Source organism: Loxodonta africana, chromosome 2 (assembly GCF_030014295.1).
Source record: "Loxodonta africana isolate mLoxAfr1 chromosome 2, mLoxAfr1.hap2, whole genome shotgun sequence".
NCBI classification, from domain to species: Eukaryota; Metazoa; Chordata; class Mammalia; order Proboscidea; family Elephantidae; genus Loxodonta; species Loxodonta africana.
The window spans coordinates 47,084,116-47,099,617 of NC_087343.1; the positions used below are offsets into that span (position 1 = coordinate 47,084,116).

Below are 15,502 nucleotides of genomic sequence, written 5' to 3' on the forward strand. Positions count from 1 at the left end.
TGCCTGACCCTTCTTGTGGTGAACAAGGAGAGCAGCCATCAAGTTTGTATTGACTTTTGTTTCCCAGGTGTCTACGGGGATGTATTGAAAGTTCTATGTTTGCTAATGATTTAACTACCCGCAGCATGTTCTAAAACAAATGCTTTGAGAGCTTAATGTGTAGAAAAGAAACTGAGCTACAGAAGGACTTTAATTGGTAGGCCTTTTATATATATAACATAGCAATAAAGACAAGAAAACTAAATAGGATACAACTTAGCCTACTTGAAAAAAAAATTATAGCAATTAAAGATGTGGATGGGATTGTATAGGTGAATGTACTTGTAATACATACAAACTGTTCTCTATAAGGCATTACACTATTTTGAAACAGCCAAGTGTATTCTTTAGATGCTATTTTGACTTTGATGTTCATAAACACAGGAACTTTGTTTGGACTGTTTTTTTCTTAACAAGTGACTCAGCTGAAATGTGAATTATGATATAAAGGACATGAAATACTTAAGATTCTACATATTTTACTTATTTTATCTTGTTTCTTGATCTCTCTGCACATTGGAATATCAGGATTTTGTTCTATTCAATCCCTGCTATATTCCCAGTATATAGAATAGTGCCTGGCATATCATAGCATTTCAAGAAATATCAGTTGAATGAATGGTGATTTGAAATAGGTGGCAAGATTTGATAAACCTGATAGAATACCCCCCTGTAGCTTTTCAAAAGAACTGAGCTTAATTATTACTACAAAAAGAGAACAGGAGTTCAACCCGCATGGAACAAGAGCTACCTTGTGGCATTCCAAGGTCCCTACTCACATGCATGGGCGAGGCCACGGTGGCCCACTTTTCCATTATATAACGGAACAGCATGAAGATCTTGTCAGAGAGTCGGTTGGCATCTAATCTGGGATAGGGGAAATCTCTCCAGTGGTTGATGTACTTGTAAATGGCCTTGCTGAACTTCTCAAGGGCTGCGTTTTAAAAACACAACCACAGACTTAGTAAAGTATAAAGATGGGAAGAATGATAAAATAAAATTTGAGAAAAGAGCACTGACAATTAAATTAAACCAAACCCATGCTGTTGAGTTGATCCCAATTAGCAAATGTATAATAAAACAAACAAAAAAAAAATCCAAATCCGTTGCCATCAAGTAGATTTCGACTCATGGTGAACCCATGTGGTGGAGTAGAACTGCTGGATAGGATTTCCTAAGAGTTGATCTTTACCGAAGCAGACTGACTGCCACATTTCTCCCTCAGAGCAACTGCTGACATTTTGGTTAGCAGTTGAGTGCTTTAACCACTGTGTAACCAGGATTCCTTCAATGTACAACAGTTTCTATAAAATCTTAGGACTGTACCAAATAAACATATGAAAAGTACTTGACCACATTAAAAAAAAATTAGTGAAATGTAAATTAAAACCATGAGCTATTACTACGTAACATTGAGAATGGCTAAAATTTATGACAGTCAATGTCAAGTGTTTGATAAGACTATGGTGCAACATGTTGCTAGTGGAAGTGTGAATTGGTACAAGCACTTTGGAAAACTCTTTGGTGTTATCTACCAAAATCGAACATACCTTCCCCATGACTCAGCAATTCTACACCTAGGTATACAACCAGTAGAAATGCATGCATATAAGTACCAAAAAAATGCATAAAAACGTTCATATTAGTTTTTTTTTTTTTTGGTAATAACCCCAAACAGAAAACAGTCCAAGTATCTACCACCGGTAGAATGGATAAATAAATTATGGTATAGGCATATAAGGGAACACAGCAATGAAAATAGACTATGGCTAAATAAAATAACATGTATGAATCTCACAAACAGATCTATGATGTTAAAAGTCAGGTTTGATGTTACCCTTGGTGGATATCCTTGGAGAGAAGGTGGAAGGTGTGATTGGAAGGCAATATAAAGGGGGTTTTCTGGGGAGCTGGCAATGTTCCATTTCTCAACTAGAGTTGTAGTCAAATGGATATGTCACTTTGTCATCAAACTACACTTCTGACTTGTATGCTTTTCAGTGTGTATCTTTTACTTCAATAAATTTAAAAATAAATCTTTGACCTCCAAAAATACCATTTGGGCCACTAATCCATATATATTGGCATCACATGCATTAAATAACCTATTTTTTCCTGCAGTCCCCATGTCATTCATTTCATTAGATTAAAAACAAAATTCATAGTTCACACCCTCAAAAATGCCTCACACACAAAGAATACTCTGGAAAAGAGGAGACCCTGAGTATGTTAGTTTTAGAACTAGCCACATTTCCTCCAAATTCCTTCAGATTTCTTTGAAGGTCTCCTACTACAATTTAATATAATTTTTTTGTGTGTGTGTGTCCTCCACTGGCCTCTAAGCAACATGAGGGAATGCATGGTGTCTTGTCCATTAATAATATCCATAGCAACCAGCACAATGTTTGCTTATGCGTTGATTGATTGAGTGATATATACTGTATATGAAAGCCGATAAATTTCCTATCTTTTCCTTTTCAGAAATCATGCATAAAGTTGCTTTAGGACCAAATGGCACTTAGATAACCTTATAACATAAAGGCAGAGAATTTCCTTATTAATTGCCATGATAATTTTCAGTTTTTCTTTCTTAGTTATCAATACTGGTGGTAGAAATGTTATTAGAGACTCTAATGTTTCCAGAAGCACAATGTTAGTTGTGATGTGTTGTTAGGTGCTGTTGAGTCAATTACATACAACTCATAGCACCCCTGGTGCAATAGAATGAAACATTGTCTGGTCCTGTGTCATTCTCACAATAGTTGTAATGCTTGAGCCCATCGTTGCAGCCGTCAAACCAAGGAACAATATCCCATGAAGTTTTTGGTTGTACATAGTAGCCTCAGCAGCTACTCCTTTTTGTTTGTTTGTTTATCATTGTCGTACATATATCTATCATAAAGCCTTTGCCAATTCAACATTTTACAGGTATACAACTTATTAACAGCAAATACATTAATCAGCCATGCAACTCTACTGTTCATCATTCATCATTAGTTGTTTATTCATTTATGCATATATTTTCTGGCTTGTATCAGAAGCAATAGGAGGGTCACAATAACACACGGAATGTAATTTTAAATAAAATAAAAAAGTAGGTGAGATAACATGGACAAAAGGAACTTTGTTGTTGTTGGTGTTAGAGTCGGTTCTGACTCATAGCGACCCCATGTACAACACAACGAAACATTGCCCAGGCAGGCATCATCCTCACAATTATTGTTATGATTGAGCCCATTGTTACAGCCACTGTGTCAATTCATCCCATTGAGAGTCTTCCTCTCTTTCTCTGATCCTCTACTTTACCAAGCATGATGTCCTTCTCCAGGGACTGATCCCTCTGGATAACATGTCCAAAGTATGTGAGACACAGTCTTGCCATGCTTGGTTCTAAGGAGCATTCTGGTTGTTCTTCTTACAAGACAGATTTGTTTGTTATTTTGGCAGTCCGTGGTATATTCAGTATTCTTCACCAACACCACAATTCAAAGGCATCAATTCTTCTTTGGTCTTCCTCATTCATTGTCCAGCTATTCCATGTATATGAGGTGATTGAAAACATCATGGCTTAAGTCAGGTTCATCTTAGTCTTCAAGGTGATATCTTTGCATTTTAACGCTTTGAAGAGATCTTTTGCAGCAGATTTGCCCAAAGCAATGTGTCTTTTGATTTCTTGACTGCTGCTTCCATGGGTGTTGATTGTGGATCCAAGTAAAATGAAATCCTTGACAGCTTCAGTCTTTTCTCCATTTATCATGATGTTGCTTATTTGTCCAGATGTGAAGTTTTTTTTTTCTTTTTGTCTGTTGAGGTATAATTCATACTGAAGGCTGTGGTCTTTGGTCTTCCTCTGTAAGTGCTTCAAGTCCTCTTCACTTTCAGCAAGCAAAGTTGTGTCATCAGCATAATGCAGGTTGTTAATGAGTCTTTCTCAATTCCTGATGCCCCGTTCTTCTTCGTATAGTCCAGTTTCTCAGATTATTTGCTTGGCATACAGATTGAATAAGTATGGTGAAAGGAAATGACCCTGATGTACACCTTTCCTGACTTTAAACCACACAGTAGCCCCTTGTTCTGTTCAAATGACCCTCTTGATGTACAAGTTCCTTATGAGCACAATTTAGTGTTCTGGAATGCCCGTTCTTCACAATGCTACCCATAATCTGTTATGATCCACACAGTTGAATGCCTTTGCATGGTCAATAAAACACAGGTAAACATTTTTCTGGTATTCTCTGCTTTCAGCCAGGATCCATCTGACATCAGCGATGATATTCCTGGTTCCCTCTGAATCCAGCTTGAATTCCTGGCAATTCCCTGTCAACCTCCTGCTGCAGAAGTTTTTGAATGATCTTCAGCAAAATTTTACTTGCTCAGTATACTCAGTCAGAACAAGGCCAGGAGCCAATTGTGGGACAGACCATTGATTTCTCATGTGCAAGTTAAAGTTGAAGCTGAAGAAAATTAAAAACAAGTTGACAAGAGCCAAAGTATGAGCTTGAATATATCCCACCTGAATTAAGAGACCATCTCAAGAATAGATTTGATGTGTTAAACACTAATGACCCAAGAGCAGACAAGTTGTGAAATGACATCGAGGACATCATACATGAAGAAAGCAAGAGGTCATTAAAAAGACAGAAAAAAAAAGAAAAGACCAAAACAGATGTCAGAAGAGACTCTGAAACTTGCTATTGAATGTCAAGTAGCTAAAGCAAAAGGAAGAAATGATGAAGTAAAAGAGCTGAACAGAAGATTTCAAGGGTGGCTTGAGAAGACAAACTAAAGTATTACAATGATATGTGCTAAGACCTGAAGTTAGAAAACCAAAAAGGAAGAACTCACTTGACATTTCTCAAGCTGAGAGAACTGAAGAAAAAGTTCAGCTTTGAGTTGCAATATTGAAGGGTTCTATGGGGAAAATACTAAACAACACAGGAAGCATGAAAAGAAGATGGAAGGAATACACAGAGTCACTATACGAAAAAGAATACCATTTCAGGTGGTAGCATATGATCAGGAACTGATGGTACTGAAGGAAGAAGTCCAAGCTGCACTGAATGCATTGGCCAAAAACAAGGCTCCAGGAATTGACAGAATGCCAACTGAGATGTTTCAACAAATGGGTGCAGCACTGGGAGTGCTCACTCATCTATACCAAGAAATTTGGAAAACAGCTACCTGGCTAACCAAATGGAAGAGATCCATACTTACGCCTATTCTAAAGAAAGGTGATCCAATTGAATGCAGAAATTATTGAACATATGGTTAGTTGTGATATAAATAGGAATTTAAACAACAACAACAACAACAGCAACAGAGAAGTAGATTAACCCAGTATAGCTGCTCAAGTCCTAGAGAAGAACTGTCATATTTAGGACAGTGCTGAGGCACACAGTAAAATCTCAATATGTTTCAGATAAAAATATTACCTTCAATGAGGACAGAACAAGGGGAAATGGGAAAAATAAAACAGAAGAGACTTGGTTTATGGATGAAGAAGGCATTCCTGACAGCATGGGCTTTTAAATATTACAAAATATTAGTACCGGGGCATGTTAGAGTTAGAAGGGATTTTAGCAATCACTTCATGTGATGTTTTTACACCTATGCCTGTTTTTACAGAGGTGAAACTGAGGGCTGTGAGAAGGTCAAGGACCACCTGGTAGAGGCCAGAGTCTAGGTCTCCAGATCCATTTAGGAATCCTTCCCCTGGAAGTCAACAAAACTGGACTAAACCAAAAGGTCAGAAGTTTCCTGAATACAACCAAACACTTTGAGGGACAGAGTAGGAGGCGCAGGGGTCTGGGGACCATGGTTTCAGGGGACTTCTAGGTGAATTGGCATAACAAAGTTTATTAAGATAATGTTCTGCATCGCACTTTGGTGAGTGGTGTCTGGGGTCTTAAAAGCTAGCAAATGGCCATCTAAGATGCATCAATTGGCCCCAACCCACCTGGAGCAAAGCGGAATAAAGAAGACCAAAGACACAAGGAAAATATCAGCCCAAGAGACAGAAAGGGCCACATAAATCAGAGACTCCATCGGTCTGAGACCGAAGAACTAGATGGTAACTGGCTACCACCAAAGACCGCCCTGACAGGGAACACAACAGAGTCCCTGATGGAGCAGGAGAAAAGTGGGGTGCAGAACTCAAATTCTTGTCAAAAGACCAGACTTAATGATCTGACTGAGACTAGAGGGACCCAGGAAGGCATGGCTCCCAGCCTCTCTGTTAGCCCAGAACTAAAACCATTCCCGAAGCCAGTTCTTCAGACAAAGGGACTATAAGACATAAAATGATAACCCATAAGTTGAATGCTTCTTAGCTCATGTAGATACATGAGACTAAATGGGCAGCTCCTATCCAGAGGTGAGATGAAAAGGCAAAAAAGGGACAGGAGCTGGTTGAATGGACATGGGAAATCTGGGGTGGAGATGAGTGTGCTGTCACATTATAGGGAAAGGAACTGGGATCACATAACAACGTGTATATAAATTGTTGTATGAGAAATTAACTTGAACTGGAGAGAAGAAGCCCTCCCCTGAACTGAAAATGCCTTCTCCTAGAAACCCCAGGGCACATTCTTCTCTGTGGACCCTTGATTACTATAGATATACTTTGGTTTGGGGTAGAGAGGATTTGTGATTGTGGTATGTTTTACCTATTTTTTTTTGATTGCTTTGATTTTGGATGATTGATTGTATTTTGATTAGATTGTTTTCTTATCATCATTACTATTAAAAAAATCCGCTGCTGTCAAGTCAATTCCAACTCATAGCGACCCTATAGAACTCATAATGACCCTAGTAGAACTGCCCATGGGGTTTCCAAGGAGTGGTTGTTTTATTCGAACTGCCGACCTTTTGGTTAGCAGCCGAGCTCTTAACCATTATGCCACTAGGGATCTCATTATTATAATATTGCATTATTATCAGATGCCAACATTTAGCCTATTGTTAAGAGCTGGTAAGCTCTCGTAACCATCACATATAAATTAAAGGAGGCTAGTAGAATTTTTTTTTTTAGTAGAAATGGCAATGGAAAGAGTATAAACTGGGTGGCCATATAGATCTGGCTTTGAATGCCACCTCTGCATCCTATTGACTGTGTCACTACCTCAGGAAAATTGCTTAATTCCCATGGACCTCAGTTTATTATCTGTAAAATAGGCTAATAACACCTAATTGGCACAGTTATTGTGAGGACTGAGTGAGAACATTCCCCTCTAATGCCACATGGTAGGCATTAGATAGCTATATCATCATTAGAAAGGACAAGATTAGAGTAAAAGGAGAAATAAGACATTTTCTTGATTTATAGCCTGGTCTTAAGTGAAGAAGAAGCCACAGGGATACCCACCAACGCAGAACGCTTCCTTCATCCTTTCCTCTTCGGCCAGCCTAAGCATAGTTTGCATGGTGAGCAGGGTCATCATCATGAAGGGAATGCTCTGGGACACTGCGGTGCAGGTGCGAGAGGAGAAAGGCATTATCTTCTCATGTATAAGGGTACCCTGACTCCTTAAGTCAACAAAAAGCATTTGTTGTTGTTGTTGGGTAGGAAGAACACTTCTAGTTCCATCCATTCCCTACCTTAATGCCAGGCTGTAGTCAGAAAATTAAGGTAAGGTTTGTTTAAAACACAGCATTAACTGTACAGCTACCTATGCCTGTCGTTCAGCGGCAACTGCTTATTTTGATTATTATTTTACCAGTGCCCATCTCTCCCAGTAGAATTTGCCTGTATTCCCAGGGCCTAGCACGTGTCATGGGTGCTCAATAAATATCTGTTAAATAAAGTAGTGAAGAAACAATTGGTAGGAAATCTTTAAGGCAAATAAGGGTTGAGTGGTTCACAGAATATGATTCCACAAAAATATGATTCCACAAGCCCAGGACCACATGGAATAGAAGGTGAAGGTGGGAGAGAGTCTGGCCATACTCAGAACAGCATGGATTAATGTCTGATCAGCAGACTCATGTAGGCCTAAATAACTGGCCAAAACCCTCCATCAGTATTCTTTCGTACAGCAGAAGGCAGAGATACTCTCCCCTCCACATTTCATTTACTCCTGTTAGGTTTTAGATAATTAGTGGTTGTTGTTCCCAGGACAAGCTTGGAGCGTATTCCCTCTATACCATAGCTGGTTGCCAGTTCAGCCAGGGCAAGCACAACAAATTCATTTGGTAGCTCCAGGATCCTGAAGTTACTCTGTACTTCATACATCACAGAGTTGAAGTCATGTGCAGCAAGGGACACCAAAACCTCACCAGCTAGCATTCTGGTTTCTCTGAGAACCTGAGAAAGAAAGTGAAAAGAGTGAGTCTGGGGAGGGGAAATAGTCTACATAATATTTATAAGTTTTACTTGCTTTGGGCTAGAGGAAGAACGGGCTATTACAAAACGATGGTGGGGGACTCTAGGTGATGTGTCAGGAACTGGGAAAGCAGAGCTAATGTGAATGCACTTAAAAAACCATGGGTTAAAATGAAGGGTCCCAGAGAGAGCTGGAGAAAAACGTAGAACAAAACTCAAAAAAAAAAAAAAAAAAATGAGAGAGAAGACCAGACTTACTGGTCTGACAGAGACTGGAGAAACCCTGAGAGAGTGGTCCCTGGACACCCTTTTAGCTCAGTAATGATGTCACTCCTGAGGTTCACCTTTCAGCCAAAGATTAGACAGGCCCATAAAACAAAATGAAACTAACTGGGCACACCAGTCCAGGGGCAAGGACGAGAAAGCAGGAGGGGACAGGAAAGTTGTAATAGGGAGCCTAAGGTCGAGGAGGGGAGAGTGTTGGCATGTTGTGGGGTTGTTAACCAGTGCCACAGAACTGTAAGTGTACTATTTGTTTAATGAAAAACTAGTTTGTTCTATAAACCTTTATTTAAAGTACAAAAAAAAAAAAAAACTCGTGTTAACAGGGTTCTTGTGAACTTGGGGTCAGTACATGTTTTCTTGCTAAATGACCAGATACCACAAAAGTAGGAATTCTTTTTTTTTTTTTTTTTTATGTTTAAGTGATATGAAGTAATGTGGTTGAAAGATCAAAGGGAATAGTGAAAGGAAGCTGGGGCTAGGAGTGAAGAGATTTAGATTTCAGTGTTGTCTTTGTCTAATCATCTTCGGTATTGGAGATACTGGGAGGGACTTCTCTTCCCGGTAATGGTGGACTATGTAAATTTGATCAACACTCCTGCCAAGGACAATAAAAAGACCTAGACAAGGTATTTAAAAACATATTTAAAAAAGCACCAAGAAGCTAACAACATTGAGTTTAGTTTAGATCTGGAAAATAAAGGAAATCCAGAGAGATAAATTCTACAGTTTAGGATGTTTTTGTGGCATTTTGGGACAATAGTCAGAGTTCAAGGTCAACCAACGTGTAGTTCCTCCTGCCATTTTTGTGGACTAAGATCCCAAAGGGTTGTACTTAGATGTAAGTTTTAACTGAAAGTAAACCCGTCCTCACATGGACTGCAATCCATCTGTGAGTCACCCAAGTGGCATACCAATTCTCAAGTTTTGAAACTGGTTATAGATTTTTAGTGCCCTTGGCAGGAACAAGTGAAAATCCTTTCTGGAAGAAAATAGCATCATCCTAGGTCTCAAATTATTTCTACAAATAATTTTTCAGACACAATGTCCAGCAGACAAAGATAAGCATGTACATAAAAGGACAAGAATTCACATGAAAGCCAAGAAAACTGTTCTAGTTACTTGTTTTGCCACTAGATAGCTGTGTAACTTTGAAAAACTCTCTTTTTTTTTTTCCTTTCCAAACAAAAACTTTCTTATCTAAAAGTGGGTTGGATGATATTACCTCTAAAACTTCCCTTGGCTTTGATTCTGTCTACTCATCTGTGACAGGATTAACAGTAGACCCTCTAGTGGTATTTGATTTACCACGAGAAAAAACAACAGTGCTCTGTGGTCCCAACAACAATGAAGAAAAGCCAATGGACAGCCATGTGAACAAATATGGGTCACTTAAAAAACCATGTTTCTGGTCCTGACACTGATTCACTGTCAGAAACCAAACTTACATTGTTGTCTCTCATGTCCTTAGAAGCATAATAAATCAACCGTTGCACAATTGCATCATCCAAGATTTCAGTGTTCTGGACAATGGTAGTGAGATGACAATAAATGTCTTCCTGTGAACATGTAAGTATATACACAGAAATTTGGGTTGTAGAACAAAAGGGATTAGCTGAAGTGCAAATGAATAGCACAATTAATTTACACAATGTATCTCTCTACTACACAATGGACTTTATAAATCTTAATCATTGCTTCCTGAACATAATATGCATCGTTAGGAGTCAAAGGATTGTATATAAAGCAGAGCTCATTCAAAAACTATTTTAACTGGAGGCTTCTGTGTTGCTGTGATGCTGAATAGGTTTTAGAGGAGCTTCCAGACTAAGACAGACTAGGAAGACAGGCTTGGTGATCTACTTCTGAAAATCAGCCAACGAAAACCCTCTGGATCACCTCGCTAGTAAATAATGTCTGCCTTGCACATTATGTTCTTTTAAGATCTATCTATATGCAATCAAATTAACAACAGCAATTGGAAAGATTAGATAAGAACCTTAGGGGGCAGTAAGGTGCCTTGGTGCAGTGGTTAAGGGCTTGGCTGCTAACCGAAAGGTCGGTGGTTCGCTCCACGGGACAAAGATGTGGCAGCCTGCTTCTGTGAACATTTACAGCCTTGGAAACCCTATGAGGCAGTTCTACTCTGTCCTACAGGGTTGCTTTGAGTCAGAATTGACTTGACTGCAGTTTTTTTTTTTTTTTCTTGAGTTTGTGTCAATGAGGGAGGAACAACTCAGAAAAGGAGGGTGAGAATGGTTGCACAACTTGAAGAATATAATCAATGTCACTGAATTGTATATGAAGAAAGCATTGAATTGGTGTATGTTTTGCTGTGTATATTCTCAACAACAACAATAAAATAAATTACTTAAAAAAAGAAAACCCTATGGATCACAATAGTCTGATACCATTGTGTATGGACTTGCCATGAGTTGGAGGGTGACTATGGCAAGATCTAATGGAAGACAGAAGCAGACTAGCTGACATGTCTAAGTCTCTTGAAAGTCACTGTTGTGGGGCACTCAGGGGAATGGAGAGGTTCATATTTCCCTAGCTGCAGCTCTTACTGCCAGGGAGTGACTATGGTACTACAGAAAAAAAAAAAAAAAAACCAAACCCAATGCTGTCGAGGTGATTTTGACTTATAGAGACCCTATAGGACAGAGTAGAACAGCCCGCATAGGGTTTCCAAGGAGCAGTTGGTGGATGTGAACTGCTGACCTTTTGCCCAGGGCTCCATGGTACTACAAGACATACTGTAATTCCTGAAGAGGTTGTTAAGCTATGAAACTGGATCCCACGGGAGATCCATAAGGCCTTGTTTCAAGCATGGAGCCTTGGTGGTACAGTGGTTAAGAGCTCAGCTACTAACCAAAAGGTCAGCAGTTCAAATCCACCAGTCACTCCTGGGAACTCTTGGGGCAGTTCCACTCTGTCCTATAGCATTGCTATGAGTCAGAATTGACTGGATGGCAACACGTTTGGTTTGGTTTGTTTCATGCACGCCTTTGAGGAGGGGAGGTTATGAATCCTTTGGGACAGAGCTGCGGCCTCCTGGAAGCATGTGGCTTGAACGGCTGCTGTGTGTGAGGTTTCTCTTAAATCTCTGAGGTGGACACACAGCCTCCGGAAACTGAAAGTGAGAGAATGGTACTCTTGAAGTCTCCAACATTTGCAAGAACCTGCTGTTTCTAGTTATTGCACTTATGTTTAAGTTGTGAAACAACTTCCTTTGCACATCCTCTCAGGGTTGGTCCTTGGAAAATTTGAGAATTAGGTATAGTCTGTCCTTGCTTTTCTCCCTGCCAGTGCTTCCAGAGCCTTCTAACCATCACTGTGAGTGCTTTTCTTGCTTCATGTGGTTTCTCTGCAAGGCTAATACACCATAACCTTACCATGTTCCAGAAGTTGTGCCAGGTCCTTAACCTGGAACATCTATCAAACTCTGCCTTAGGTACCACTAGTCTACTCATTTTACAGGTGTGGAAATGGAGTCTCAGAGAGCTTAAATTAAAAGTAAGTAGTGAGGTTGCATTTTGAACCAAACAGTCTGAATCTCAGCTGTCATTTCTAGGTAACTCCAGCTGTTTCTATAGCTTTTGTAGCATTTCCTTAACTTGGCCTACCTTAAGAATCATTTGGAGATATTTGTTAAAAGGGCATATTCTTGGATCTCTTCCCTGGAAATTCTTCTTTAGTACCTCTGGAGCCCAGAGATTCTCAATGTTTGGGAAAGTTACTCTACTGGAAAGTGAATTCCTATTAAGAGATTAATGTAATGGGTCTCCACTATGCTTAAATGTTAGGCTCTCTTCAGGAGCTTTAAATACCCAGAATCTCTGGCCCTGGGGCCTGGCCATTGGTATATTTTCAAAATACTCTAGGAGATTCTAATATACAATCAGGGTTGAGAACCACTGAATTAAGAGATAAAGGTATGTCATGCCCTTCACAAGGAGGCAACTTGAATAATGATCAGGAGCTTCTTTTTTTTTTTTTTTTGAGTCAGATGTGTGTTTGAATATAGTCCTGCTGCTTTCTTAGTTAGGCAAGTAATATTGCTTTTCTCTGCCTAACTTTTCTTAGTTGTCAAATGGAAATAGCAGTATCTTCCTCGTAAAGACGTTGTGACGTTCCAAAGACTATTGTTTGGAAAGCACCTAACACTCTACTTCCTAGATAAGTGTTCAATGAAGGGTTGTTATTCTTAGCTGCTGTCGAGTCAGCCCCCAAATTATGGCTACCCCATGGACAATGGAACAAAATGCTGGCCAGTCCTGCGCCATGCCCATGATTGATTATGGATCAGGCCATCATCTGTAGGGTTTTCATTGGCTGATTTTTGAAAGTAGATTTCCAGTCCTTTCTTCCTAGTCTGTGTTAGCCTGGAAGTGCCACTGAAACCTGCTTAGAATCATAGCAACACACAGGCCTCCATGGACAGATGGATAGTGACTCCGCATGAGGTGCATTGGCCTAGAGTCAAATCCAGGTCTCTCACATGGAAGGCAAGAATTCTACCACTGAATTGCTACTAGCCCCACTTAGTGAAGGGTAGTTATTGTTATTTTATACAAAGTTGTTGAAGCCAAAAGAGTCTTCAACTCCCAAAGGAAAAAAATTTTTTTTTCGTTGTGAAATAGCATTGCAGTTGAGTAGAGGAGAACTTTGGGATTTCCATAAGACAAAAATCTTTGCTATGGAGTGCATTCTGACTTATTGCAACACGATAGGACAGAGTAGAACTGCCCCATAGGATTTCCAAGGCTATAATCAGAAGCAGATTGCCATATCTTTCTCTTGTGGAGCAGATGGTGGGTTTGAGCTGCTGGCCTTTCAGTTAGCAGCTGAGCACTGAACCACTGCACCACCAGGGCTCCCGGAGTTTCCATAGAGGCATTCATATTATGCAGTAAGGAGGACCTAATTCCCATGATTGTGAGTCTGACATCCCTCTCTTCTCATATATGCCTGTATAAGGTTGTAAAGAGGAGCATACTTTTGTGAGCTTCTGGAGCTGGGTACTGTGATTCCTCAAATACTAAACATTGTTTAAATAGTATAATGCATTACACTGGCATGTCATGTAAACAACCAGAGAGAAATAAGAAAGTTGAGGCAAAGAAGGGCTTATATAATTGTTGCAACAAGTGGACTAGAAAAGGTAAATGGGAAAGAGAGTTTCTCTTTTGCCCTACCTTGCTAATATTATCTTCTTTGTTCAGCATGCCTAGAGTGAGATTAATATCTCCAAAAGTCTCTAAAACGTACAGAAAAAAAAAAAAAAAAAGAAGTAAGATGTGCTGAAATGCAGTAGTCATAGAAGGTTTGTTCTGTTTATCTGTCTGACTGCTAGTTCTTTGATGGCAGGGATTATGTCTAATATTTCATATCCCTGACATACTTGGAAATAGCACTAAGTAAAAAATACTCAGTAAATTTTTTAAAAACTTGAATTAAATGTGGAGGGGAAGGTAAAGTTGTTGGATCCCTATTAACCCCCAGTCAAGTGTGAAATGCTTATATAGTCTCTCTGGCAAGGCCTGACTTTTTAAGATTCCATGAGCCGAGTCCCTTCTATGCCCGAATTGAAGGCAATGATGCCGTATAGCTGTTTATTTTCAGCTCCTTCTCCCTCCCTCTTTTTCCACACGCTCTTCCTCTTTATCACCCTCTTTGCCCTGCCAAGTCCCTCTTCTGGTTTCATGTTTGCGGGAACTTGCTATTTTCTGATAATGGCCTAAATGTTTTTGCCTTGCCCTTTCCAGGAATATTTATATTTGAATCGAGCACTCTGGAAAACTGAAAAAAAAAAAAAAAAGAGTCAAAGCAAATGAGGAATTTCAAGCCACATGACAAGTTGGTAGGAGAAATGCTTTCGGAGGAGGTGATTTCCCATGAGCCTCCAAATTAAATCCCACACCCCTTTAAAACAACAACAACCAAATTCCTTGCCGTTCAGTGAATTCCAACTCATACTGACCGTATAGTACAGTGTTTTGACAAAGGAGAAAGGCAGCCATACTTGGAAGTATTTCCAAAGGACTCTTACAGGATTTAAAACTAATAGAAAAACTGCCTTTCTATGATATGTATCCACTTTCCCCTCAGGTAGACTATAAATAGTTAAAACAAGTAAGTCATAGTCACCTCTCAGGCTAACCAAGCTAACACTGGTCCTTTACAATCAGTATGATTTTATTATTTTGGAATAAATGGAGAATAGATTGAAATAATCTTATTTTAGCACATCATTCATAGAACTTTTAAGGTGTACAGACCTCCTACAATGACTTACCATCCTCCAGCCTCTACCTATGCATATGATCACAGAGACATAAAACACACAGCAGAACCCTAACTCCTCAGGATCCGATGATGCTTACCTATGGATTCCTCCATGGCGTGAGTCAAGTCTTGGCTATTTCAGGCTCTCTAAGAGATAGCACCTAAGTATCACAAAGGGTAAAGTTAAAAATCAAAGAAACAGGTTGGCAAGTGTCTCATATAAGGTTCACGTAAGGTTCTCTAAATGAAAGTCCCTCTCCCACTTGATCGGTACAGTGATCTGGGAGCTTCCAGCGATGGCTTGCTGTTGAGGAGAATGATGCTGTATTCTACCACTATGACATTTTCTTGCTTCTGAGCTTCTGCTGACCAACAAAATGGCTGCATCTCACCTAATATTGTCCCTTTGGTGGACACCAGAGTATTTGAGAAGAAGGAAGAAATTAAAGACTGGGCCTCAAACCATTGTTGTAGACCAAAGGAGTTCCTCTCCTTAAACTTGGGTCCATTGATCACGAATTCGGGAAGAGTTTTCAGTGGTCACTTTACTGACTTGGTGTTGGTAAAGCC

General features: G+C 39.6%; 1 protein-coding gene across 1 annotated transcript in view; it reads right to left on the reverse strand.

Moving 5' to 3' along the window:
• MROH2B (maestro heat like repeat family member 2B) overlaps positions 1 to 15,046 on the reverse strand; it is an 82,385-nt gene extending 67,339 nt beyond the window's left edge. The window contains exons 1-6 of the mRNA XM_003407897.4: positions 15,031 to 15,046; positions 13,843 to 13,904; positions 10,090 to 10,200; positions 8,182 to 8,341; positions 7,403 to 7,501; positions 819 to 973 (exon numbers count right to left, since the gene is read on the reverse strand). Of these exons, the coding sequence (XP_003407945.1) occupies positions 819 to 973; positions 7,403 to 7,501; positions 8,182 to 8,341; positions 10,090 to 10,200; positions 13,843 to 13,904; positions 15,031 to 15,046 (603 nt within the window). The remainder of the gene's footprint in view (positions 1 to 818; positions 974 to 7,402; positions 7,502 to 8,181; positions 8,342 to 10,089; positions 10,201 to 13,842; positions 13,905 to 15,030) is intronic.
• Between the last annotated feature and the right edge of the window lie 456 nt (positions 15,047 to 15,502).